The 27,222-nt window shown below is 38.1% G+C and overlaps 1 protein-coding gene across 1 annotated transcript in view; it reads left to right on the top strand.

Moving 5' to 3' along the window:
* CALCR (calcitonin receptor) overlaps positions 1-27,222 on the top strand; it is a 60,948-nt gene that overhangs the window by 21,676 nt on the left and 12,050 nt on the right. Inside the window, exons 6-9 of the mRNA XM_060632472.2 lie at positions 4,169-4,295; positions 20,580-20,733; positions 26,071-26,131; positions 26,235-26,301. Coding sequence (XP_060488455.1) covers positions 4,169-4,295; positions 20,580-20,733; positions 26,071-26,131; positions 26,235-26,301 — 409 coding nt within the window. The remainder of the gene's footprint in view (positions 1-4,168; positions 4,296-20,579; positions 20,734-26,070; positions 26,132-26,234; positions 26,302-27,222) is intronic.

Raw genomic sequence — 27,222 nt, 5'->3', positions numbered from 1 at the left:
ACTAAATATCTAACTCTTTTTTCTCAGGAAAGCACAGTAATAGAACATTCATTATCATCCATTTTAACTGCTTGATACTCATGCCTTACTTACTGTTAAATTTTGAATATTAATTACTCTTGCCTGAAAGTTAATAGAGATATATGTTGGAAGATGGGGGGGGGGTGTCTTTATTGCATTACATTGTCTACATTACATTACATTGGCCATATCAGCACAAAAGGAGGTTTTCCACTGGGACATTCCAGAAGCAATACTGATTCCTCTCTACTCATCAGCATTCACTATTATTCTGTCACATCTACATAGTGGATGGATAGATAACACTTTATCTTCTATAGCATCCACTATGATACATCTCCAGCTGCCTTCCTATTGCTCCAAAGAAACCACTAAATCAATGGCACCAAAGATAACCTCCTTTCTCCCAACCCACCCTTGACACAACAGGACACAAAAGATAACTGCCAGTCATATCTTGGTAAACTGTTCACTCATAGAATAGTGGTAGTAGGAAAAGAAGCAAGAATTATGATCAAAAGGGAGTTCCTTAAGGATAAAGATTTTGTGCTAAATCCAAAGGTATAAAGTCTCTTGTCAGAGGGGAAAGATATAAAGAGTATTGGGTTTCAAATTCTTCTAGGAGTTTTAATGCAGTCCATTCCATGATTCCCTCCCCTTCTCCTCACTTGTCTGGTCTATTGTGAACAAAATATGACAGCCAGGTAAAGAAAAATTTAGGATTACACTGAAAGATATGACTCCTTGTACTAATCACAACAGTTATTCCAATGCACATTTTCTCATGCATCAGTAAATTCAAAACAACTTTTACTTTTTTTATTGCTTGCGTCTTTCCTCATTTACTTTGAATGTGACTATAATTACACTGTCTTATAAAGGACTGAACACTGCTCTTCCTTATCCTCTGATATCAGACTGTTTTATGCAATATGCAAAACTCAAGGCAAATATAAATGCTTTCTCATATGACTACAAGCTCCCCAAGAGCACACACATACATACATAGGGTCCCAATTATTTGAAACAAATAGTGTGGCAGATTTACCCCAAGTAAGCTAAAACCATGAAAATAACATCTAGCTTTAGTCTTAAAGTATGACATCTTGAGATTCATACCTAGGTAAATCATTATCTCTTCCTCACATTTGAGTGACACTTTGGGCCAAGACAGATGTCAATTATGTTCTCTTATCCTCCTGCTATTAGAGAATCTATAGTACTTAGGGTTCCTTGTCTTGCAAAGAGTAAGCAGTGTTCTGTCTATCTAAATAACTGTTTCTTTTAATCAAGAGGAACGAAGTATAGCTAACATCAGGGTTGTGCTATTTTCTACTTAAGACCTTTCAGATCTGACAGATCATGTTCATTCAAGCAACAAGATATTTGCATTGAGAACAATTGAGCGCGTAATTACTCATGTTAAGTTCAGTTACCCTCTTTAGCATCCTATACCTCTCCTTCAGAGCAGTAATCATAATAAGAGTAAATAAACAGTTATTTAGCATATAAGGTCTCTGAAGGCAGAGGCTGTTTTGTTCATCCATATATCCCTAGTATCTACCAAAGGTCTGAACCATATGGTGATGTGTGATGGGTTTTTAAATGGGTACACAGTGATATGTGTTAGATTACTGAAGGAATTTTAATAAATTTAAAGTAACTCTAACTTGCTTCAAAAAGCTGAGTTTAAATGTTGTCAAGTAAGTGTAATAAAATTTTTTTAAACTCAATAAGCAGAAATTATATTGAAACTTTAAGACACAAACTCTTATTATATACTAGTCATATTCTTCCTTTGGAGTCTAATAGTTTATCCAGCTTTAAACCTTCATTTTCTCATTATATAATTAACACCGTACCACATACAGGTTTTAGCTACTGTTGAACAACAGCATAATGTCCAATATTAGGTAGTTAACACCTATAGTGAGAACTTGGCAAATGTTCAGTATGAATCAAAGTATAAGATATTACACAATCTAGCACTTAATGTAATTCTCTGATATAATGGAAAACTACTGGCCACTGCTTGAAGAAGGAAATTGCTCTTATGTAAAGATTTTTAATTAAAAAACATGAGTATCAAGCCTACAAGGTGTCAAACACTGTTCTAGGTGCACAAAACAAATCCTTTAGCACTCTCACTCTAGTGAAAGAAACGGAGAAAATAACAGGCAATCAACAAATATATGATATGTCAGAAGGTGGTCTTAAGAGAAAAAAATAATAAAGTAAGGATAAAAGGGCCAGGGAGTAATAAGCTAGAAGTAGAAGAAGTCGATTTTTGGTTTACACAGAAGATTGAGCATTAACCAGTCCTTTAAACTAATGTTGTATATCAGCAGATTATTGAACTCTACCTGATCAGAAGAAAACCAGGCATGAGAACAGCGGCACTATGTGATGCATTTATCCATACTCTTTAGTTCTGGATAATGCCAAGTGTCGTTGGTTTAAGGCAGGCAGAATCCAGTAATGAGGCCACAGATATTTGCCCCCCAGTGAGAAGAATTATGAAATGCTATTATGACTATATGGAAAATGGCAGGTCACAGGTTTAATGTACCAGTTGCAATATTGAAGAGTTTATGCAGTATAAATGGGTATGATGTTTCCCATAAGTAATTTTTTCTTTTTAAAGCCTTAAATTTGCAACCTACTTTTATAGTACTATTACAGAACCAGTTATGTTTGGTTTATTTAACAGAGTTTTCTGCTGTCAAATAAAGTAGTACAGGGGTGTGTTTGTGTGTGTGTGTGTGTGTGTGTGTGTGTGCACATGCGTGTGTTTAAGTTCTTCTCTAAACCCTTCCTGGATATAAAGTTCTGCATTCTATCCCTGCTCAGCAAGTTGAAAAATTTAAGATATCCTGTGTTAACTACTTACTAATGGTTGTGCTTCCTGAATGTTGAAAGATGTAGTTACAATAATCAAAATATGTTTTAACAGATGCCCTTATTACTTAAATCGACTTTTTACAACAGATAATTGCATTTTCTTTTGATTCGAAATTTAGGAAAGCATTGTTAAAGTAAAGCCAGACCATTCTCATATTCCATCTTTCCCCAGAATTTCCTTTTCAAAATTCCTGGAATCCTAACTTTATTCCATGAATTAGGAATAATTACTATGATCAGTCATTGGCATCATTAATTGAATGTTTTAGATTTTCACATTATGCTAAATGTTTTTTGACTGGATCAGTTATGGTAAATGCAAGATTTTTATTCCTCTTGGATAATCATTCCAATTTTGTTATAGCCATCCTGCAGGACTCTCTCCATTTGCATCAAAAAGCGGAATAGGATATCCAAACTAATGTTTATTTATGTGATCTTCACACAAATACGTATGTACAAGCTTATGAAATGGAGGAGAAAGGAATGAAAATTCCAACAAATTCTTTAGTGTCCAAAAGGTGGGAAATGGCTATGCCAACAAGCAGTGGCACGTGGATGGGTTTCATCAGATCCAAACCACAATATGCCTTATAATGAGATCAAATTTGAGCCTATGTAGAATTCTGTGCCTGTGTCTGAGCTCCACCATCAGGAGGATGTGGAAAGGGAGAACCACAGAGTTGATTCCAGTTGGAATATGAGAAATACGAAGACGTTGGAAAAAATAGCAAAAGAGAAGAATGACGGAGACTTAATAAAGTCTGTGTCTGTGATGGGTCAAGGACACAGATTCAGTACTTTGTCAAGGGCAGCCTTGGTTCTGACTTCATGCTCTGTTATCCCATTTGCCACACAATTTCTGCCTGGTTACATCAATGAATATTCGACTTTTCATCTGAAGCACACTCCAAACCCTAATGGTTTCTCTTGTAAGAGTCCTTCTCTTAATTAATTTCATGACATTTGGTATAATTAAAAGTGATTTTATCACTCACTCTTTCAGTTATTGTATGAAGTCACCCTGAGGACTGAAAACTATGAGCTACCGTGACTAGAAAACTGTTCTTAAAAATCAGGCAGAAAAGTAGTAATGAGTCTTAAAGATGGGACCAGCCTCACTTATTTCTATATGTCTCTCATCTATTGCTAAAGGAAATAATACAAATATTACCAAAAAAAATTTTTTCCAGGTATGTCAATATTTTTGGCACCGGTTAATGCTTTCTGTTACTTTTTCCTCCAGGAACCTTGGCTGCCAAAGGGTAACTCTGCACAAGAACATGTTTCTGACTTATATTCTGAATTCTATGATTATCATCATCCACCTGGTTGAAGTAGTACCCAACGGAGAGCTTGTGAGAAGGGACCCGGTAAACACTGCATGATTTGCTTTTGATTTGTTCTTAAGGATGTAGTACACATGAAGAGTGAACATGGTGCTATTGTGTTTAACTGAAGCAACTGTTTACATGTGTGATCATATTTACTTTTACAGTTGAGTTTCGCATCAACCATGACATATCACTTCTATATAGTTATTGGAAGTAATTGCTATATGCAGTAGTAAAGGGCTGGGAATAATTCAGTCATAACCAAACAAGAATTATACAACAAATCTTGAGTTTTTACTATGAATTAAAAATTCATTCACATCTGTGGGAAGTTTACTGAGCACATCTTGTGAACATGGGCAATTTGAGGTGTACTAAGGCAATGCCCCAGTGTGTCACTAATGGGTTACAGGTGTCCTTAAAAGTAATTCCCCTTAGCATCCTGACACCAGGCTGGGCTTGCGCCAGTCAATTTAGCTATGGGTTGCTATGCATTTACTCTAGTAACCCACATAAATACTGTCATATTCTATGTCTGCATAACGTGAAAAGGGTTTAAATACCCCTAACTCACTCACTCTCAGCTCCCAATCTCTGCCGCCGATCCCTATTAACAGAGCTCAGCCGTAAACCAGAAGGCAAGGAGGCCAGGATGGAGTTGTACAGATGTGTTTCTCTGGGCCCAGGGCAGTGGGAGCAGGGTGGAGAGTGCATTTGAGAGCATGAACAGAAGCTATTCAGCCCACAGTAAATGACCAAGGGATATTTTTATTTTTGTTTCTCTGCTTAACTGTGTTATGCAAGCATCTGTAGATAGCCTCATCTTTCAAAAGTGGCATTTGACAGTTCTGCCAACCCAAAGACAAAAATGCGTGAAATCTGCCCAGAGCATGCATCCTGTGTGACAGTGGCATGGCATGGGAAAGCAGCTTAATTTGGCTTCTAATGAATCCACAGTGTTAATAATTTTTGCAGTGCGAATATATCCAGAAAGGTATGATGGTCCATCTCTTAAGATCATGGCATCTGTTATCTGAGAGTCTTATCTTACCTACAGAATGTGACCCAATGGGTTCATCTTGATGAGTTTACTTTTTGAATGTCAACTGATTTTAATAAACATAATTTCATTTCCTTTAGTCTTCCCAAGACCCCAGGAAAGGGTGGATATTATTCTCATTATTAACTGAATAAATTGAGGCTCAGTGAAGGGACGTGTCCTCTGTACTGTGCTTAGTTAGAGATGGGATTCAAACCCAGACCTGTCTCACACAAATCCCATCCTCTCTCCTATATACCACATGGAGCTCTTGATTAATTTCCTTAAGAAGATGTGTTCTTAAAGAAATAGTCTCAGCCATTCCCAAGTGGTAATTGCCCATAATTGGGCATGTATACTATGTTTCATTAGGGAAGCTGACACCTACTAAAATGTAAAAGCAATTAACTAAGCATCTCTCATCAGAAAAGGCTCAAATTTTTGGTTTCCCATACAACATTAAGTGTGGAAATCCTGACAAATTACAGTCTGTATGGAGTAGGCCTGGAAATGGCACTTTAGTCACTAAATAATCATGGGAGCAACACTCAGTCACGTTATGAAGTATTGTAAATTCTTGAGTAACCTCTGTCCCATCTCTCTTGTGAGGGTTTCATACCCCTGTATCATTCCACCATCCCTCTCTCTGGCTCCTAGGGTGTAGGGGGCTTCTCATCCATTGTGAAATCATACTAAACCTATTATCTTCCTGAAATAGTCTAAATTCAGGATTTTTCTGGATTCACTATTGAATTACAGAAGCCATTTAACCTTATCCATCAACGAGAAAAATAAAAACTGCCCTGCTTACTTCCAAGAACTTGTCCTGGAGTCCCAAAAGTAGCACAAAGCTTTAATTTTTTAAGCTTTATTTTCTTCATTTCAAGAGTGGGGGGTGGGGGGTGGAGAGAGAGCACACATGCGCACATGAGCATGGAAGGGACAGAAAGAGAGGGAGAGAATCCCAAGCAGGCTCCATGCTGTCAGCACAGAGCCAAACACAGGGCTTGATCCCATGAACTGTGAGATGATGACCTGAACCTAAATCAAGAGTCAGATGCTCAATTGACTGATCCACCAAGATGCCCTGAAGCAGAAAACTTTTAAAAATTCCCAAAGGCACAGTATTGCAAATGATCGCTCACACAGTTGCTGCTAACTCTTGCCCTATAACTGACTTCCTAGGTCTCTGCACTTGGCTTCCCTGGTCCATTTGTTAGTCTATTCATGGCTCTTAACAGTGGATGTTTTCACTTTCATAGGCTACTTTAGGGGCACACATGTCTATCTGCTCTGCCAGTTACCATGCATAGGCTGCCTCCTAGCCAACAAGTCAGCCCAGCTCTGCCTTGCAGCTTCTCTCTTGCCTAGAAACCTATAATAAAGCCTATAAGCAGATGTTTAGGGACCCAGTTCAACAGCTCATCTCCTGGGAGAATGTGTGAGCATAGGAGAGCCAGAGAAATTAACAGGAAGCTTTCTTCTGGTATGGAGGAGTGAGGGTGGCTCTGTTGCACACATTAGGCAATCTCAAAATGACATAAGTTTGAAAAATGCAAAGAAGTTTATCTTTATGACATGACTAGCACCTGGTTCTGCCAATCAATATATTGTTAACCTAACAGACTTGTTATTTTTAGCTATGCAAGAATAAACTTCCTAGGGAAAAATTGTAAAATCTTGAAAGGCAGAATTTAATCCAATCAATCAAGTGTTGTCGATCACCCAAAACTCGAATTTTAGTCTTCAAGCTGAACTACATTCATAGAATTGGGGGAAGATGGCTATTTATGACATCTTCTTCACAATGCCTACGAATAGACTAAGCCTCATATGGAAACAGCCATTGCTGTTGTATTGCAACCAAACATGTGGGGTTCAGTCCTTTGTTTACCTATTTCCAAGTGTTTGTGGGGTTTCTTAACGGAGAACACAGGAGCAAAAAGTCTGGGTGAAAAAGAAGCCTCCTCTCCTCTGAGGTTAGACAAAATGAGAATAAGCCACCAATAACAAGCCACTGACAGTGGGAAACAGGGAACGTCATAATGTGTGAACACAATGTGCCCTCTTTCACATTTCCAAAAGTCTGTTTCTTCCATAAAACAAAATTTGGAAATTCATGCCTTTTACCAAATATATATAAATAGTGTAGACTAAACACAAATGACTACAACAACAAAAATTAATTCATGTTTGTAAATTGTGAAGCATACACTTGCCCCCCCACCAAAAACTAGGTCATTTGGTTTTAGTACGTTTTCTGTTTGAAAATAGTCATTGTTTTTCAGTGAGATCTTGTTAAATCTTTTCTCCAACTCTCTGTATGCAAAACTTGGTGCTGCTCTGTCTAAGCAAAGTTCAAGAAAGGGCAAGAAACAACCTTCAAGTAGACATGTCTTCTATGTTATTTATTCATCCTTGAAACTGCTTATTTAGTATTTCCAAGAGAGACAACAGTCTTGAAATCTGTGCTGTACCTCACCTTGAAAACACATATTCCGTCATTAATGCACTCAGAGAAGCCCAATTTCTTAAGTATCGTTTCCCATCCAAAGACAATGAAATTGAATTGCAGTTGAAGCTATAAATTCTGGAATTGAGAAGGGAGAAATTTTCCCTATTGTGATATATTTACATTTATAGGGGATAAACAAGAACTAGGAGAAGTTTGACTAGGAAAGTCCCATCTTTCCTAAGAGTAAAGTTCTTCACTGCTTAAAAAGGCAGAAAAAATAGCATCCAAACACCGAGAATCAGGTCATCAATATATTAGTAAGTCACATGCAAAATTGTATATTTAAATGTTACTTTAAATGAATCATTTGAAATATTGCATTTTTCTTGAAAGAGTGACATTCCAGAAAACACTAGATTATGGTTCTCCATAGCCAAGAAGACTGGAGATAATAAAAGCCCAAGAATAGACCCCCCCAAAAAAAATTTTTAAAAGCACAAGAAATTTTTGAAAAAAAGAAGTTATTGGACATTGTCAATTACATATATCTATTGAAATTACAACTAACATAAAAAAATAACCACAGTCATAAATTAAAGTATATTTGCCAGCATTCCATTTATCTGTGATTCAGGTGTATGTCTCCTTTAAAAAAACAACAACAACAACAAAATATGTAATTTTTAAACCCACTTTTTCTCTTAAGCAAACTAAAAGCAGAGTTGTAGATTATTTTTTCATTCTGACCCAATTCTCAGGTCACCGAATCAGCAGTTAAGAGGCAAAAAGATTTTCCTTCCCAGTGCCCAAGGGAATATATTAAAAAGAAAGTTATTTCTTGTAAAAGGAGGCTGCATCATCCCAAATGCTGTTGCACTACTTCTAGAAGAGTTTATTTCGTTGGGGGGCAAAAGCAAACAATGTTCTCACTCCTCAGTAGGGAATCCCTACGGACTTGCAGCCCCTTTCCCATCAAAGTAGCTAGTTTCTTTCCTTGGAATTTTTTTGGTTAGGCAGATTCTCTCCTGTAAAACCAAGGGTGAGAATTTCATTCCTTGACATTCTTTTTTTAAAAGTTAAACTCAAAATAACTCATGGCACAAATAAGGGCTGAATAGAGCCTCAGTTTATTGAGTGATGTGAAAATTGCCCATTGTCATTTGTGTCATTTGAGTATTTCATTTCCATAATACCTAAAATTTCATTTTCTTGTTCCATCTGCTTATTTGATGATCTTCATGTAGAGTCAGGAGGCAGAATTAAAAGCATTGTTCTTACTGCATCTAAAGGAAGCTGGCAGCATACTTGTCATTTTCTAGGAAGAAATGTCTCTCTGAACTTTTTATCTGGGTCTGAAAGGGACAATACAGGGAGATTAGTTTTTACTGGGAATCTGGGCATTTTGCACTTCAAAAGCCAAAATAATCGAGACACATTTTCTATAGCCTCTTATATAAGCAAAGTCTGAAAAACAAAGTGGATTTCTTCTAATTCTAATTTGTTCAGGACAGTTGAGCCACCAGACTATGTCAGAACTTCATCATAGTCACAGAAAGATAGGTTTGGAATGATTGCTGAGATCTAAGGCACCAGAGACAGCTGAAAGCCAGGGTGGAAACTAGAACCCTCCTATCCAGCCCAGAGGAGACTGGTGCAAGGGAGGGCATCTCCATGTGAGAGAGGTGACAGGGACAGCAGAGTTTTTGAGATGAGAGGTCAATGCAGGTAAAACTAGATTGGAATTATCCAGTTTAGTAGCCTGTGGAAGAAATTAGATTGGGAATGAAAAAGTATGATGGATTTGTGGGATGATGCAGAGAGCTTGTTGCCAAGATGTGGTAATGAAATGAAATATCCTACTCTGGTCATTTATGCCATTTTGTTTTACTTACACATCAAATCAATAAATGATATTTTAACCAAGATTATATGGTTTCCCATATGGGTTTGAAGCATTTACTGCTAAAATGGCTATAAACATCAACCCAACCTCCAGTTTCTCTCATCTGGCCAATCTGGGTGGTTCCTCTGCACAGGAAATCAGTGACTTACAAATGGTACCTTGTGATGTGGTTTGTGTAGCAAGGCTTCATGTCAACATTTACAGCTAGTTTCCCCTGCTTTGAGAAGGTTATCATGCATTTTATGCAGAACTGCTTATAGATTTTATTCTCAAAAGCTTTTAGTTGAGATAGAACCACTCTGTTGGTTGTATGAAGGAGTTTGTACATTGAACCAACCCTGTTGGTTCATCACTAGAATCGCTGTGCTTAGCTGGATTGCTCCAAATTGGTCTTGCTGATCTTAGAGGATCTCAAATCCTGTAGTTCTTCTACTTACTTAGAGATTATTCTGTAATGTTGAGCAATTTACTGAAACCCACTTTCCTAATGTGTAAAGTGGAGATAATGATAGCACCTTCCTCATAGAGTTGTGTGTGAGGGTTAAATGAACTGATACACTTAAAATGCTCAAAACCAGGCTGGCACATAACAACTGTCAAATGTTATCTATTATTACTTATATTATAGTTGTTACCACAGCCATGAGGCCTTAAGTACTTGTCATTTTCTAACTGTGCACCTAGTTTCATTTCTGTGTTATATAGCATAGGAGATTGGAAACACAGAGCATTTGTAAATTTTGCTTAAATCCAAAAGGACTAAGTGTAAAAGCCAAATGCAAAAAATACTTAGAGGTTAGTAAGTCAGAAATAACCAAAAGAGCGGTGGTCTGAGAAAATAAAACTAACTCAGTCATGGCTTGAGAACTTCTAGTGAAGAGTGACATAATATCCTCATTATATCATATAGAGAAAGACCCTTGAGCGTAGCAAGCTGTTAATTTGTTTTCCTTCGTCACATTCCTAACAGGCTTTTTTTTTTTTTCCATCATGTGTGTATCCTGCTTTTCTGTTTACTATGGCTTTGTTTTCTGAATACTTCCAGAGCACTTCCTTTGCCAATGTGTGGGTCATCTTCCAATGTACTTATCTTAGATGGGACTTTTATCTCCAGTGCTTTTTCCCCCCTAAACACACTGAATCATGACTATAGTTCCACAGATTCAAGCTCATTTTCTCTGAAGCTTTATCAGAAATCAGCTCAGAATTGCATGACAGACTCGCATTTAATTGAAAATGTTACTTCCTGAAATTCCTCTGCAGAAAGATTGTGGTACTTCCTTACAAAGTTATTTAATGCTGACTTTCTGACTGGGGGATTCTTCTCCTTCATTCAGCTAGCTTTAAAGACTGTACAAGTTGACAGTTTTCAAGTTGATATGAGTGCCTTTTTGCTCCTCCATTTATCAACTGCACTGGCATCTTGACAAAAAGTACTGTAATTTCTCCTCATGAGGTTTTAGTATACATGTGACTCAAAGTCGGGACTTCTCCCACCGCATTGTGAGTCTCCTGGAACATAGATAATTAGGATTATCAGCACTGGAAGGCCAGCAAGTAACTAAAACAGGAGTCAGATACTGAGGAAATTACATCTATACCCTAAATCCACTCAAAGAGGGGCCCATGGAAAAACAGCATCAGGATCCCCAGATACTTGATAGAAATGCAGAATCTCAGGTCCTATGTTAGACCCTCGGAATCATAATCTCTATTAGTAGGGCCCAACAACATGCGTTTTAACAACCCCTCCCAGTGCTTTTTGATGCATGCTAAAATTTGAGAAAATCACCCCCATAGGAAGATCACCACTGTATACTCTTTTGTTATTACATTTGAACTGAACCTATTTTGGAGGAGTACACTATAAGAGGCTTTCAGGAACTCATACCCATACCTTTTCGACTTCAATATCAAGGAGTAGATTAGAGGGAATTTTCAAGCTTGTAAGATATATGAAGGGATAAAGAGGAAAAATTAAGCAATATTCCTTTTCTAGTTCTCCATGTATCAAAATCACCCTCTCACTTCAAGAGAAGAGAGCTGGGAAAATTACCAGCTTAAACGAATGTCAGTCTTATTTGATCCATCCTCCCTGGTAGACAAACAAAACTTTGCCCACAAATTCACAGCACTGTTCACTCCAGTTCCAAATAATTCAGGGAAGATCAGGGAGATGAGCCTCCATTTCCCAAAAGTTTGTGCCCACACAAGACAGAATGATCTACAAGAGGCAGAACAAGCCAGAGATGCAGTGCCGGCTGGTGCCCTGTTGACGTACATATATATGTTGGCCAGCTCTTCCTGGAACATTCAAAGAACAGAAATGTGATTTCTAGAAACCTATCAGACTCCAACAAAATTAACTAGAAGATCAGAGTCCTTTTTGTTTTGGCTTTTAGATGTGGTTAGCCTGTTTCTCTCCTACAAAGATTTTCTTCTCTGCATTTTTACTCATCACTCCTTCCCATCTCCTACTTCTTCTGGATGGTTTCACCCCAGTTTTCATCTGTGAACAGTTCTGGTTGTCTGTGTGGAAGTGGCTAGAACACAGACAAAGTTCTAATCCAGGGAGCCATTCACAGGAGACTGCATTGCCCCTACAGGTCTGACTCCTGTCTCCCAAGGAAGCCCCACATTGACTCTGAAAGTATAAAATCCCTCTTTTCAATGGCCCTGGGCCCAATATGACATGTTTCCCTGGAGAAACCAGAAGCAGACCTTTCCAGTATTTCCTGATCCACACATCCAAACACACCCTCAAATGACACAAAACATTTCTTTGGAGTAGGTCTATTGCAGCTACACAAAAAGTTCTACAGAGAAGTTGCCCTGAAAAAAGTATCAAAAAATCACCCTCATGGGAAGATACTGAGACCTTGACTATTTAGAAATATCATTTAGAAATAAAAATACCTGGGTCTCCTGAGTGACTCAGTCGGTTAAGCGTCCAACTTCAGCTCAGGTCCTGATGTCGCAATATGTGAGTTTGAGTCCCACATTGGGCTCTGTGCTGTTAGCATGGAGCCTGCTTTGGATCCTCTGTCCTTCTCTCTCTGCCCTTCCCCTACTCTCATTCTCTCCTTCCCTCTCTCCCTCCCTCCCTCTCTCTCTCTCTCTTTCTCTCTCTCTCTCAAAAATAAAAATAAATAAATAAACATTTTTAAAAAAAAAGAAATGAAAACACCTCAGAAAAGAAAATTTGCACTCCTGTGATAGAGCAAAGTAAATGCTAGTTTGAAAAGCAGACATATTATAGGCAGGAAAAACCTCAGGTAAAAATAAGAAGGTGAAAATCTTCACTGAAACCTGAAATTTGAAGACATGAGGGGTCAGGCCAGATGTAAGCTACCTTTAAAATAAATAATTTATATCACATTCTAGAGACACATTCTCATTTCTCCCTCTAAATTTTGCACATTTGGAATGCAATTCCATGGTTGATAGTTTGGGGAAACAGAAGACATGTCTAATAGCACAAAATAATCAGTCACCTAATAAAGAAATTCATTTAAAGAATACGAAGTTTTACTTAGAGATTTACAAATTATTCTCCTTAAAATGAAAGCCTAAAGAGAGAAGCAGTATAGTGGAGTTGTATCATAGTAGGGGTGTTGGGTATTAACATTAGCCTATTAAAATAAAATTCGCAAATCATCAAATTATGCTCCAAAATCCCTTAATTCATCTGTCAAGTACAACATACGTTCCTGTACAGAAATGCTTATGCACATGAAAGTTTGAGGACACTTTGGGTTGTTTTTCTGGTCGTCTTTCTCTGCTGGGAACTCATTCCTTGCTTAAAAATAGCTTCCAGAATGATAAGGGACCACTTACAAAAGGGAGACAATGGCAGTGATAAATAACATCACTAATTTTCCGCTAAGCCTTTTTGGAAACTTTATAGCACTGATATTGTTTTAGAAGGAAAGAAGAGCAATAGGAAAGATGAAAAAGTAAGTCCTTGACTCTAAAAATGTAAAATAATTTACCTTTCTTTGATTATATACCAAAACATTCACATATCTCATTCTCCCATAATATGTCTCAACACACAATCCACAACTTCAAATGATTAAGTAAGGGAAATAAAATGCTTCTCGACATCCCTCATCTCATCAGATCCAATATCTCCCATTTTGTTTTGGTCCTATAACTGGGTAAAATAATGTTTACAATGAATGAGAAATAAACACATACCTCCAATCATATCACAGAGAATGGGAACATTTGTAAATTTTTTCACATAAAACTAAAAGCTAATTATGAAAACCCTTCTTCAATAATAATACTTTAAAACTATCCTGAAATCAGGGGTCCCTGGGTGGTTCAGTTGGTTGAGCATCCAACTTTGGCTCAGGTCATGATCTCACTGTTGGTGAGTTTGAGCCCCGTGTCGGGCTCTGTGCTAACAGCTCAGAGCCTGGAGTCTGCTTCAGATGCTGTGTCTCCCTCTCTCTCTCTGCTCCTCCCTTACTTGCGCTCTGTCTCTCAAAACATAAATAAACGTCAAAAAATTTTTTTTAAAAATTTTGTAATGCTTTATTTTTTGAGAGAGAGAGTGAGACAGAGTGTGAGTGGGGGAGGGCCAGAGAGAGGGAGACACAGAATCCAAAGCAGGCTCCAGGCTCTGAGCCATCAGCACAGAGCCCGATGCGGGGCTTGAACCCACGAACCATTAGATCATGACCTGAGCTGAAGTCGGACGCTTAACAGACTGAGACACCCAGGCGCCCTCCCAAATTTTTTTTAATAATAAAAAAATAAAAATAATAAAACTATCCTGAAATCAAAATTCTTTCTCAAAGTTGGGGGTAGACTGATGAAGTGCCCATAAAGTAGGACCTTTTTCAATCATTTGAGAGCATGTTTTCTCTTGATTTTGTGTTTTCTAAAGAAATGCTGTTTGGAATGGTGGGGTGGGGAGAAAAGACTGAGTATATTTGACTCAGACAAAAGCCTGTTTTCTTTTAATTGAAATGATAAGGGAAGCAGCAAAAGACATACTTTTAAATAGGTCTCATAGAAAGATGGCCATTGTAGAAAAATGTTTCAATTGCATCCATAAATAGTACTTCAATGGAGAGCATCCCTCTTAATGTCACATGCAACTCAATTTAGCTGATAAATAAGTCTTGCATTTCTCCCTTATGAGAAAAACAAGTGACTATGGATTTTAATAAGCTCAAAGGCCTTGAAAAGTTCTGGATGATTTACATGTAGTGTAGATAATTGAAAATTGTGAACCATTGTTAAAGAGTAACAAGCAGGTATATTACCAAAACTAAACTACCGCGTTTATAGGTGACTGTATTTTTAAATACATTATTGAAACATTATCTCAAGACTGGGAACATATTAAGATAAACTGCAAATCGTGATGAAAGGTAGCGTTTTCAGAAAGAATTTTTGTGCCCAGTTTGAAGATCTCTGTTGTACCAGGGCTAATGGGTATAAATGACAGGGAATAGTTGACCTTGGGGATGCTACCTTCTAAAAATCCCAAAACTTTGAAGAACATCACAGGTTCAGGAGGGCACCCCACACCCCGCCAGGGATCCCACCCAGCATTGTAAGTTTTCTATTGGTATCAATAGCCTGACCCCTGCAGACATTTGCAAGAACCATAGGTCTGTTAGGAAAAAAGGACCCTGGAATTTATTTGTTAAATCTTGATTAAGCAGCTCTTGTTTGGGCACTTGAGAAATAAATTAGGAATTGAAATACTTTCAGATGAACAACATTATAAACACTACCCAAAGCCATATTCATTTAGATTTAATTAGCACCTACTGCTCACCTACTGTATAAGTATCACTGGGTTTAAATCCTGTGGGTAGAGATAGAAAAAACAGCAGAGACAAAAAGATGATCAGGCAGACACATATTTAACAGTAATTACATGTTTACTCAATATGTAATCTAAATGACCACTGAGTAAAATTTAATAAAAGATTAACCTGGTAAATTTAACCAATATAGGCCACAAATCCTTCTTATTCAGGGTTTGTTTTTTTTTAATGTCTTTTCCTTCAAGCAAATTATCTAGAGATTGCTTATCGATTCCTCTTCCCTGGCTCAAGTAAATATAACTTTGCACCCTTCCTTCTGTGCTAAAATGAACTGATGAGAAAACATTTTTAGAAGCTTCAGGGAAATATAAATAATCATGCTTAATCACTCAAAATCACTCTGAACCTACTGCAAAACTTTATTTCTACTTTAAAACACGACTTAGGAATAAACTTGCCAACTTCGACTTGATAGAGTTAATATAGAAGCTGAACCTATTCACCTGATATTCCATTTTATCAATGAAAGAGAGAAATTGCAAGTATTTTTTTTTGTAAAAGAGGAGAGTTTTTGGTCACATATAAAATGTATTATGAGAATGAAGTATGCGTTGGCTTGGCCCTTGCCAAAGGTTTCCAGTGGACAAATCTTACCTTTGGCAGCCCTTCCCTGGCCCTTCAAGACACTAAGTTTCTTGGAAGTAGGATCTATGTTTGACAGCTGTAATCTTCCAGCCTAATGCCTTCCTCCAGCACAAGAGTAATAAGCATTTGTTATGCCACATTCCAAATCTGCACCTCCTAGTATCCTCCACCCTCCTTCCCTTTCATTTCTTCAATTCTTCTACTCTAAATTTTCTATGAATGATAGGATTAAAATGTGCAATCCTTTCCAGAGGTGTGACATTTTAATAAGGAAAACAATCATAAGCTAAAGAAATGAAATTATGTGGCATTTCAGACATCATGAAGATGGTGGAATAAGTTCTCAGAGGCAAGATGATATTCCCTAGCTCCCTTTTAGACCTGGTAACATACCCATAGGGCAAATGGTACCAGGAATGGTTCGTGGTAGATTTTTCAATGGCTTAAAGGTAGGATATGGGTTGTGACCCACTGTTGCTTACATTGCTTCCATGGAGCAATAGCTGATTTCCTTTCTACTTCTCAACCCAAAGCCCTTCCCCTGTCCCAGCACAATAGAACATCTCAAAAACACTGACTACCTGTTGTAAGGTTGGTCTTTTCTAAAACAACAACAAAAAATTCCAAAGCAGTTTTCATATGGAGGCATTCTTTCCCCCGTTGAATGGTTCTTAAACACACTGACACACAATATTTCCCAGGCTGTACATATGGGAAGAATTTTCTTAAGTGTGTTGAAAGATAAAATTGGAGGAGCGCGTGAGTGGCTCAGTGGGTTAAGCCTCTGATTCTTGGTTTCGGCTCAGGTCATGATCTCTCTGCTCATGGGACAGAGCCCTGCGGTCAGCCTCTGCACTGACAGCATGGAGCCTACTTGGGATTCTCTTTCTTTCTTTCTCTCTCTCTCTCTCTCTCTCTCTCTCAGAATAAATAAACATAAAAAAATAAAGATACAATTGGAATAAAATCCACAATTGAGTATCTTCTATAGGATTTTGAGGCTGACTTAATTTATTAGACTAAAGAAAATTTCTGCTCTGCAATTCCAATTCCATTTTTAATCACAGTACTATAAAATATCTTCATGCTATTTGATGGGAAACATAGATTTGTCTGATGAGTATACCCAATTAAGAAAACTGTAGGATCTGTTCCCTTGATAGTGACATTATTGCTCAACAAATTTTATGTTCTATTGAATTATGAGCAGATAATGACACTAAATGGTGATAACGGTTTATCTGAAGCCAAAGCAGATACTATTGCTTTTATTTCTTAGAATGCATATCATTCACAGTAGAATTATCTCTTTGTAGTCCATATTAATGAAGAAAATAAAATAGAAAATAATTCACAAATTCCACACATTTCTGGCTTGGAACATTTGTTGTATTACTTGGGAGTGATCTAGTTATATTTGAATATAGATTATGTCTTGCAGTTTTGGAAATCATTACTCTAACCAAAATTATAGTATTGTGACCACAGCCTGGAAAAATAGCCAAAAAGCTATTTAGCTTATTTGAGCTCAGAGTGAATCTTTTAATACCTCATTCTGCTAAGCAGAAAACTATCCCAGAATGATGTGAAGCACTAACCCTCAGCAGAAGCCCTGTCTGTCTGTTGAATACCTGGTTCACCCCATCCTTGAGGGAAAGGTTATGATCAAGTCAGAGATAATATGACTACACTTTATTCATCTTGATATTCACAGAGTTAGTATAGTTCCTGGCTCATATTAGGTGCTCTGTAAATGTTTGTGGAATGCAACAGAATGACCTTGAATATCTCAGGCACATGATTCTTCAGTAGGAACTTACATTAGAAACTCCTAAAATATTTTGAAAATACAGAAGGGAGATGAGGTCTGGTTATGCATATTTTGTAAGTGTCCCCCAGGTGATACAGATAAACAACCCTAGTTATGAACCACTGACCTAAGTGGTAACCAATTTTATAAAATTTTAATAATCAACTTCATCATCTAGATATATCCAATCATGTCCATGATAAATTGGGGGGGGAAATAATAGACTGGTCATTTTCAGAATTTTTGTGAACTTTTGAGCCATTTGCCCTCCAAAGAATATCTTACCCTGAACCCAAATATAATTGATCCTCATTATTGACAGATCCATATTTGCAAATTTGTCTACTTGCTAAAATTTATTTATAAGTCCAAAATCCATATTCTCAGTGCTTCCATGGCCATTTACAGATATGCACGAAGTAGCAAAAAAACACTGAGTCACTTGACGTACACATTCCCAGCTGAGGTTGAACAAGGCAACACTCTGTCTTCTTATTTCATCTCTCATAGCATAAATGTCCTTTTCATGGTCTATTTAAATGCCATGTTTTTCACACTTTGTTGCTTTTGTTGGGTGATTTCACTGCTTAAAATAGCCCCCAAGCATAGTGCCAAAGTGTTGTCATGTTCCTAAGTACAAGTTGGCTGTGATACACCTTACAGAAAAAATAGGTATGCTAGATGAGTTTCCCTCAGGCAGAAGTTATAGTGCTGTTGGTCATAAGTTCAATGTTAACAAATCAAGAATATATATTAAATAAGGTGTCTTTAAACAGAAACATATAAAACAAAGTTAGATATTGATTGGCTGATTAAAATATTTTGACCAGAGGCTTATAGGAACCTAACCCTGTGTTTCCCCTAGGAGCAATGGCTCAGCATTTGCTAAATCAGTTTTTGCAGCAATTTTATAGAACATAACTAACTGTGAGTAATGAGAATTGACTGTATGTAAAACCTGAAGCCAAAGCTGCTGTGGATGACACAGAACCGCATCTTTGCACAGGGCTGTCATATTCATTCTCTTCCTCTCCCTTCCTCCACAAGTGGTGGCTGGCAAAACATCTCCACTGGAATTCTTGACCCAGAAGGTATAGGGCTTTTAAATAAGAGTAGTGAGAGTCAACTGAATTTCTTATTTCAAATATATGTTTGAGTCTCGTGTGCATATAGCAAGTATTTGCATAGCAAATACAAACTGATATAAAATTAAATCAAATAATTCCAATCAGGAAGCCATTCAGATGGAAAAAAAAAAAGTCAGTGCCTTCCTAAGCCAAATATTAATTACTTTTGGGTTACCTGATGTTTTGAATTCTCTGCATTACTGTTCCACTTTGGACAGAATCAGAAGTTGCTTCTATCTCTGAAAATGCAATATCTGCCTTTTTGTGGACCCAGCTGGCTTTTCCCTATGTTCTATGAGTCCCAAAAGGACTGAGCACATTGGATTGTCAGTAAATAAATTATTACTGCTATGCATTAAATAGAAATGTGTAGTCCTAAGAAGGTTACTATAGTACTGACAGTCATGCTATGACTACCTTCCTTAGTGAAAAAAGGCCCAAAATTGGTCAGATTCAAAATGCGATATGTAAAGCAGGGCATTTGGTAAGATAATAATGCAGATAATCATCTCTAATGCCCCAAGTCTTAAATGCTAAATGTTGTTGTTGCCATTGTTATTAGAGAGAGTTAAACACCACTAAATACTCTAGGTATTTAGGTATCTAGGGTAGTGTTCCTCAACCAGGGGCATTTTCCTCTATTTGGTAATGTCTGGAGGCATTTTTGATTTCATGAATGGGTGGAGGATGCTACTGGCATCTAGCGGACAGAGGTCAGGAATACTGCTAAATACCCAAATAACGCATAGGACAGCGCCAGCACAACCAAAAATCATCCAGTCCAGAATATCTGTGGTGCCAAGATGAAAAGCCCTATTCTAAAGGTGACTATGAAATAATTTAGGGTATTCTGTTATTCAGTTGAAGCAATGATTATTTCTCTACAGACAACACTATGTAGCTGCTCTGATTCCCCCAGAGGTATGGCTCCTACATCTGCACTGAGTACTAAATAAGATTGCTATCCTAATCTCTGTGCACCAAACATTTGGATCTCAATATAGAAGCTAAGCCTCCCATATGAAAACAAAATCACTCACATCAATTGGGTTCAGCATAGCTCCTGGCTCATTTTTGAGAAATGTATCACTTGGTTCTCTCCTCTGTATTGCTAACGAGACCTCACCAACAGATCAGTGAACTTTAGGAACATCACTAACAAGTTCTGGGTTATTTGCCTCATTGGCCACAGAAAAAGGGCCATAAATGCCACGTGAAAAATCCTTGGATGCTCTCAAAAATTATAGGCCTCAGAAACATTGCAGGGAAATCAACCTCTCTAGTCTATATAAGTCACCAGAATGTAATAGGAAAAGAGCATTTTGAGGAGTAGGCTTCCATCGCCCTGGATGGCTGTTTACCTGTAATACTACTGCTCTGCACACTATCATTCTGACTTGTGGATATAGAGGTGGCGCGTGTCCACAGATCCTTGGGGAGACGCCCTGCAGACTGAATGTTAATACTTTGGCTCATTTTCGCATTTACCCTCTGTTCACTGTCAGACCGTTGCCAGTGTCTTCCACTGACTTTCTCCATTTCTTTCTGACAGCTGAGCTGCAAGATTTTGCACTTTTTTCACCAGTACATGATGGCATGCAACTACTTCTGGATGCTCTGTGAGGGAATCTACCTGCACACACTCATCGTGGTGGCTGTGTTCACTGAGGAGCAACACCTGCGTTGGTATTATCTCTTGGGCTGGGGTATGTATTTTTTCCAGCCACCTTCCCTTTTGTCTGCATATTTACAATCTTCTTCTACTCTTGGTCTCAGAGAAGAGTCAGGGGCCTAGGTCTTGTGAGGAATGGTGGGACACGGGTGGGGGCAGGAGTTCAGTCTCCAAGAGAGCTCGGTAGAAGCCCATCAACAAGTTCATATGGACTGTGGCCAGCACAGGGGTCAGTGCAGAGAAGGAAGAGTATGATTATGTGTTTCTGTGGGAACAGACCAGCTAACAGACAGACAAACATGCTCTGATTGAGAGATATGATTAGATCCTCCCTTCAGTTTTATTTATCACCTGTTTGTAGAGAGTCTCACATTTTGAATTCTGTATCTCCTCCATCCAGGCACCACTCCCCTTCCTCAAAAACATTCCTTCTTAGCAATCCATCAACAACTCCTCCAGTGAAAAGTCAGGTAGAAGAGCCCCACTGAACAATAGACACAAATAATTTCATGGGACTCCAAGGGGAGCCACCTGACACCACAGTGCATGGCAATGACTTTGAAAAGCCTCTGGTTGATTGCTTAAACCATGGTAACTTCTGTACATATTGACTAAGGGTGCTGAGGTCCATGAGGCTACTCTAAAATTTCTCCCCTTCACCAAGTATGCTAAGGTATGACTCACTCTGGTGGAAGGAAACTGGGTAGGTAGTGAGGCAGGAAGAGGGAAAAAGCTTTGGGACAAAAACTCATGCAGTGCTATCAAAAAAAGACACATCCTGTGAACCTCCCAGACCAGAGGAGGATCCTGACTGTAGAGCTAAAGGCTTACTCTTATTCTCCACTAATAGGGTGACGATGGCTCTTGGAGCAGGGGCTGTGGATTGTCCTCAATTAAACCTGCCCTTTAATGCAGCATTTTGGGGGACCCCTAAAAATATTGATAAGAGAGGAAAAATTTAATGAGGAGAGAAGATAATCCAAAGGCTTTCTAAAAACATGACCCTTTGTATTTAAACCCCTACTCAACAGTCATTGTCACCAATGTATGGAAATGTGTCTGGGAAGTCATATAAGTGACCTAAAATCTTCTATAATCTACACCAGGACTGGCCCTATGCAATATTTGTTTCTATAACACCCTCCCCAATAGGAGTATATGGACTTTAACAAAACACATGACCCAAAACCAATGGAATAAGTCTATAATGGTGAATTAGTAGGGCAGATATTTGGGCAGTCTCATTGTTGAGCTAATAATGCTATGACACTTTGGTTGCAAGTAACAGAGAATACAATTTTCTAATTTAAACAAAAAGAGAAAAATTATCAGAATCTAGAGTACCTCATAGAAGTCAAGATCTGAAACACAGCTCAGCTACTGAACGAACTATACACTAAGACCAGAAGACCGGGAACACTCTCCCTCTATCTTTTGTCTCTTTTTTTCTAAGTATATGTTTTAACACTTCTCTTTGTCTACAGAACATAGATCACAAGGTCTCTGCTCCCCCAGTCCTCATGGTAAACACAAGCCACCCCAAATTTTCCCGAGCTCGCATTTTTCTGTTCCAGGTACACAGAAACACTAGATACATGTTCGTCTCTAAGTCCCAATTGTGAATAGCAGGACAAGAAAATCTGATTGGTTCAGCTGAAGTTAGGGGGCCAGCCATGGTTCAATAAACCATGGTCAAAGACTTTGAAAGGGATATTAATCACATAGTGCAGACATGTCTGGGGATGGTGACCCATCCAGAAAAAAATGGGAGAGGGGTTTTTTTGCACTAGAAAGCCCATATAGAATACACCCCAAACCACCTCATCTTGTGGGCTACTCCTTCATGCTCCCCTCATTCTGTGACTTACAAAATCCAGAAAGATTAGAAAGAAAGTTTGTGACTATCCTGCCAGTCCCACATCAAGTGCTAGGTTCTCTTACTCTTCCTTGTCCTCAAAACAGGTCAGAATACAAAGGTCAAAATAGCCTTTTATTATGTTTTTCTTTTAGCTGTGTCCTTCCACAGAAGGCTGACCTTACCTTTCCCTGACCTTCTCAGCCTCACACATACCTTGTCAGAGATTTCTAGTCCTCCAAAGATGATCATACCAGGAATCAACTGGATACAGTTTAATGCCCCCAATAGTAATTCTGATCATCACAATAGTAATGATTGGTGCTGGTCAGATAGATGCCTTCCAACTGAAGACCTGAAAATAACATTATACTCCCAGCCTGCCACACACACACACACACACACGCACGCACGCAGACCATTTCTGTCTGATGTATTTTACTTATTTCCAATGAAATAAAATTTATGGCATATTTCTTGTACTGGTTTTGACTATTCAAAAACATCTATCTGCCATACTCAGAAAATTTTCCATGGAAGCAAAAGGCTATAAATTTATTCTTGCCCATGACATTCAGCAGAGATGAGGGCAGCCTGGAAGGAACAATTTATAGCTACTCTTTCCATACTGATGCATTGTGAATTAGTTATAAAACTTTTGACATCATCAGAGACAGCTTGATGAAGACATCTGCTTAACACGCATAAACAATTCAAGGGGAAAAAGGAACAAGCTGTTCAGCTGTATCAAAAAGAAAGGAATAAATATAAGTAAAATGTTTATGGAATACCTTAACCTTTCTTAATCAGAAAATACTTAAAACTTTATCAGAATGATTGAAGTGGAATCCTAAGGAACATTGCACTCAGTAAGGTAAGCATAGAATCATCAATTTAAAAGCATGAGGATTTGCACTTCCCCATAGATAGATGTTTGGAAAGACAGATAGTCAACCAATAAAGTTCTAAAATGTAATTATTTTTTAGCATGCCAGACATAAATCTATCTTTCTCTCCCCCTACACACACACACAGACACACACACTCCATAATTCCACCAAACTCTTCACCATCTCTAAGAACAAAACTGAGAGACAACCATGATGATGCATTTTAAAGCAATAGTTCTGTCTTAGAACTTTAGGCAAGTATTATCTTTGGTCGGGGTAAAACAAGTAAAAGTGCAACTGAAATGACTTCTCAAGAAAAATAGTGTCACAGAATCTTTAAAGAATTTAATGGAGCAGAGAAGGCATTTCCACTGGATATTACTTTTATTGTCCTTTTGAAATTATTTCACACCTAAACAGTATGATAGATCCCAAATTTTACAATGCCATGAAATAAGGCATAACCTGTGCTTCGAAAAGAGTATGAAAGTGGAACAGCGAAGATTTAGCCCAAGAAAGCTATGTCCTCAGACCTAACTTTGTTTCCAGGTAACGCACACCCCATCCATTCATTTCAGCTGTGAATAATATTACCACTCCAGGATCTGGAACAGATCCTAAAAATCATAAGAGACATAATGAACATCACCCTCTGGGACAAAAGTACCTGGTCGTTCAGTTCTCTACAAGAGAAAGTGAAAGAATGCTTCTTTTGGTGGTTACTCCCTTACAAATCTGCACAGGACCACTTACTAGTTGACTTCTCTCAAATTGAAGCAGTTTCAAATAGTGAACTTTAGCTCTCAGAAAAGTCACTTATTTTACAACCCTCTTCAAATTGATTCTTCGCCTTGCTGGTTCTCCTCTTGTTATAAATCAAAGAAGGAATTCCCCCCATGGACTTTTACAATGAACACACAGAATTTATCTAGTTCCCTAGAAAAAGAATCCTAGGGAGAAAGGATTATTTTTACTCTCACCAACTTTAGTGGAAGGAAGGGTTGTTACAGCTCTTGGGGCCCGGGGGATGAGAGGAAGAGGAAGGAGAAAACAAACTGCATAAAAGAGACATCAGTGGCTAGAGCAAGGCAAAGAGCACCAGGAATCAGCAGATATGGGGTCTATGCTCCTCTGTACACTAAGGAACACATTTTCCTCTCTCCAAAATGATGTGGTGAGAGTGAGATCTCCATATGCTTCTTCTGCTGTTTAATTCTAAAACGTAAGTTTCAGAATAAATCCAGAGAATGAATTTCTGTTTTTAAAACCCAAGTGGGGAAATGCTATGTTAGAACTGCTGTGAATAAAATACAACTATATTTTGTGCAAATAGTCTAACTCAAAGTTCTCCCAGGCCAAGCATTTAATCAGTAGCCCTATTGAATTATATGCTTCATGGGTTAAGAAGCTGAGGCTGTTTTTGCATATAACTCACAGAAAATAAGTGTGGAGGTCTAGGGGCACCTGGGTGGCTTGGTCGGTTGAGCATCCGACTTCAGTTCAGGTCATGATCTCGCAGTTCCTGAGTTTGAGCCCCATATTGGGCTCTGTGCTGACAGCTCAGAGCCTGGAGCCTGCTTTGGATTCTGTCTGTGTCTGTCTGTCTCTCTCTCTCTCTCTCTCTCTCTGCCTCTCCCCTGGCCACACTCTTGTCTCTCTCCCTCAAAAACAAGCATTCTTTAAAAATTAAAAAAAGCGTGGAGGTCTAACCCACTTCTCAGATACATTTCTTAATCTGATGATAATTTTAAAAAGTCTTCCCACAAATGTCTCAACCAAATCAAACAATATTCTGTTGGGCAGGGGTACCTCTGAGGAAAAAAAAAATTTGTTTTACAAGAATTACAACTTTATTCTAGATTACACTGATAGAATGAAAAATAATTTTGAAAACATGTACCCTGACAGAATGCATTGCCAGTCACGACCTCCATTGTTCCATTTATAAATTCAAAGTTGTTTTTTATTAGCCCTTCAAGTTTATTCAGGGAAGTGGATGGTAAGCTGCCTTAATAAGGGTTCTGCAGCTAGAACTTACAGAGGGTAGGGAATGCAGTACTGCTCTGAAGTATTCTTACAGAAAGAAAACATGATCAATGCATGTGATATAAACAGACAAAAACACAAGAAACCTACAAAAAACACTATGAACATCATCGAGGCATTCAGACCAATCAGGTGATTGCCTCCATAAGCTGTCCCAGGTCACTTCCCTCCATGGTGACCCAACTCCTCTCTATAGCAGAATCCAGTTCACACTCAGTGAAGAGCTTTCTGGTCTCAGCTAATAGTTGTCATCATCATCATCACCACCACCACAGACAACAATGATACAATAGTCATAGTGAGAGTAATAATGTACCTACCATCTTGGATAATTCATACAAGGTTTTTAATTACCTAGAAATGCTCTTAACCAAATTCTGAAAACACATGATGTTCTAACCAAGAGCATTTTTATCTGGTTTGACCAACAATACTTTGTGCAAAAACATCAGGGAAATCTTTTGACAGAGACATTAAAATTTGCCACTGTTTTTGAAGATAAACTACCATTTTCCATGCAACCCTACTTGTAGCTTATGACAAGACACTAGGTGTGATTTCTGCTTTCTCACATTTTTAGGGTTCCCACTGGTTCCGACCACTATCCATGCTATTACTCGGGCGCTGTACTTCAATGACAAGTAAGTATTTTGATGGTTTTTAAGTGAACATATTTGTAAATAAAATGCATTTATATTCATGTATTCCCTCCCTCCTTATTTTTTTATTTTTTATTTTTTTTAGCTGCTGGCTGAGTGTGGAAACCCATTTGCTTTACATCATCCACGGCCCCGTCATGGCAGCACTGGTGGTGAGAATTGCTTTTTTATTTATTTTGTTATTGTTGTTGAGAATTGCTTTTTAAATCCATTATTAAGTGTTACCTCTTTGAGAGGATTTCTGTAAAGACAGATCTATGTAGCATGTGTATTCGAACTTCAAAATTAGGCTAATTTAATGATAATCTATAGTGAGATAATCTGTAACAACTTTATTTGAGGGTCTTCAAATGAAAAAAATAACATTTAACACAACTGGGGAAAGGGCATAAGTTCATTTTTACACCCACAATAACAAAAATATAGTTTTTAATGCTACAACTTTGCTTTAAACAATTCTATAACTAAATGCTTCTAGTTAAAAGTAAAGATCAAGGGGCTGAGGAATGATAAAAAATGTTTCTGATAAAGAAAGTGAAAAACCGCAGAGTCCATCTGCACCTTTTCCCCTGGTCTCTGCCAAACAAAACCATCTTTCATTTCATCTTTGGTACATGAGCCATCGTTGGAACTCCCTCTCAGCAGACACTTACCGTATTTCAGGCACTTCTCATACGCTGCCATGCTGTTTCTAACAGCAACCCTTCAAAAAGCAACCCTTACTCAGTAGGAAAACTAGACCCAAAGATTCAAGTAAACTCACCCCAAATCACCTAGGCTAGTAAGAAGTTGGGGTAGTGGAGAATATGACCATCCGCATCTATTTCCAAGCTCTTTGTTTCTACCCAACGTTTACTATATGGTGACCAGTGTCAGAACCACCAAATTTAATATTTAGACATTAGTTTTCCCACCAACCTCAAAGACAGTATTTTCCTGGGGTACGAATGAGAAAAATAAAAACAGTCTGAGTCATACACCATGTTCTGCTCCCATACTGAAGAAGTATTCATTAGTAACCAGTGTCTCCAGTCCAAAGCCAATTTCTTCTGCCCTCCTCCAGAGCAGTGATG

The sequence above is a fragment of the Panthera onca genome, chromosome A2, assembly GCF_046562875.1.
Source record: "Panthera onca isolate mPanOnc1 chromosome A2, mPanOnc1 haplotype 2, whole genome shotgun sequence".
Lineage (NCBI taxonomy): Eukaryota > Metazoa > Chordata > Mammalia > Carnivora > Felidae > Panthera > Panthera onca.
The sequence above is the reverse complement of the archived record's forward strand: the minus strand, read 5'-3'. Positions and strand labels throughout refer to the sequence as shown.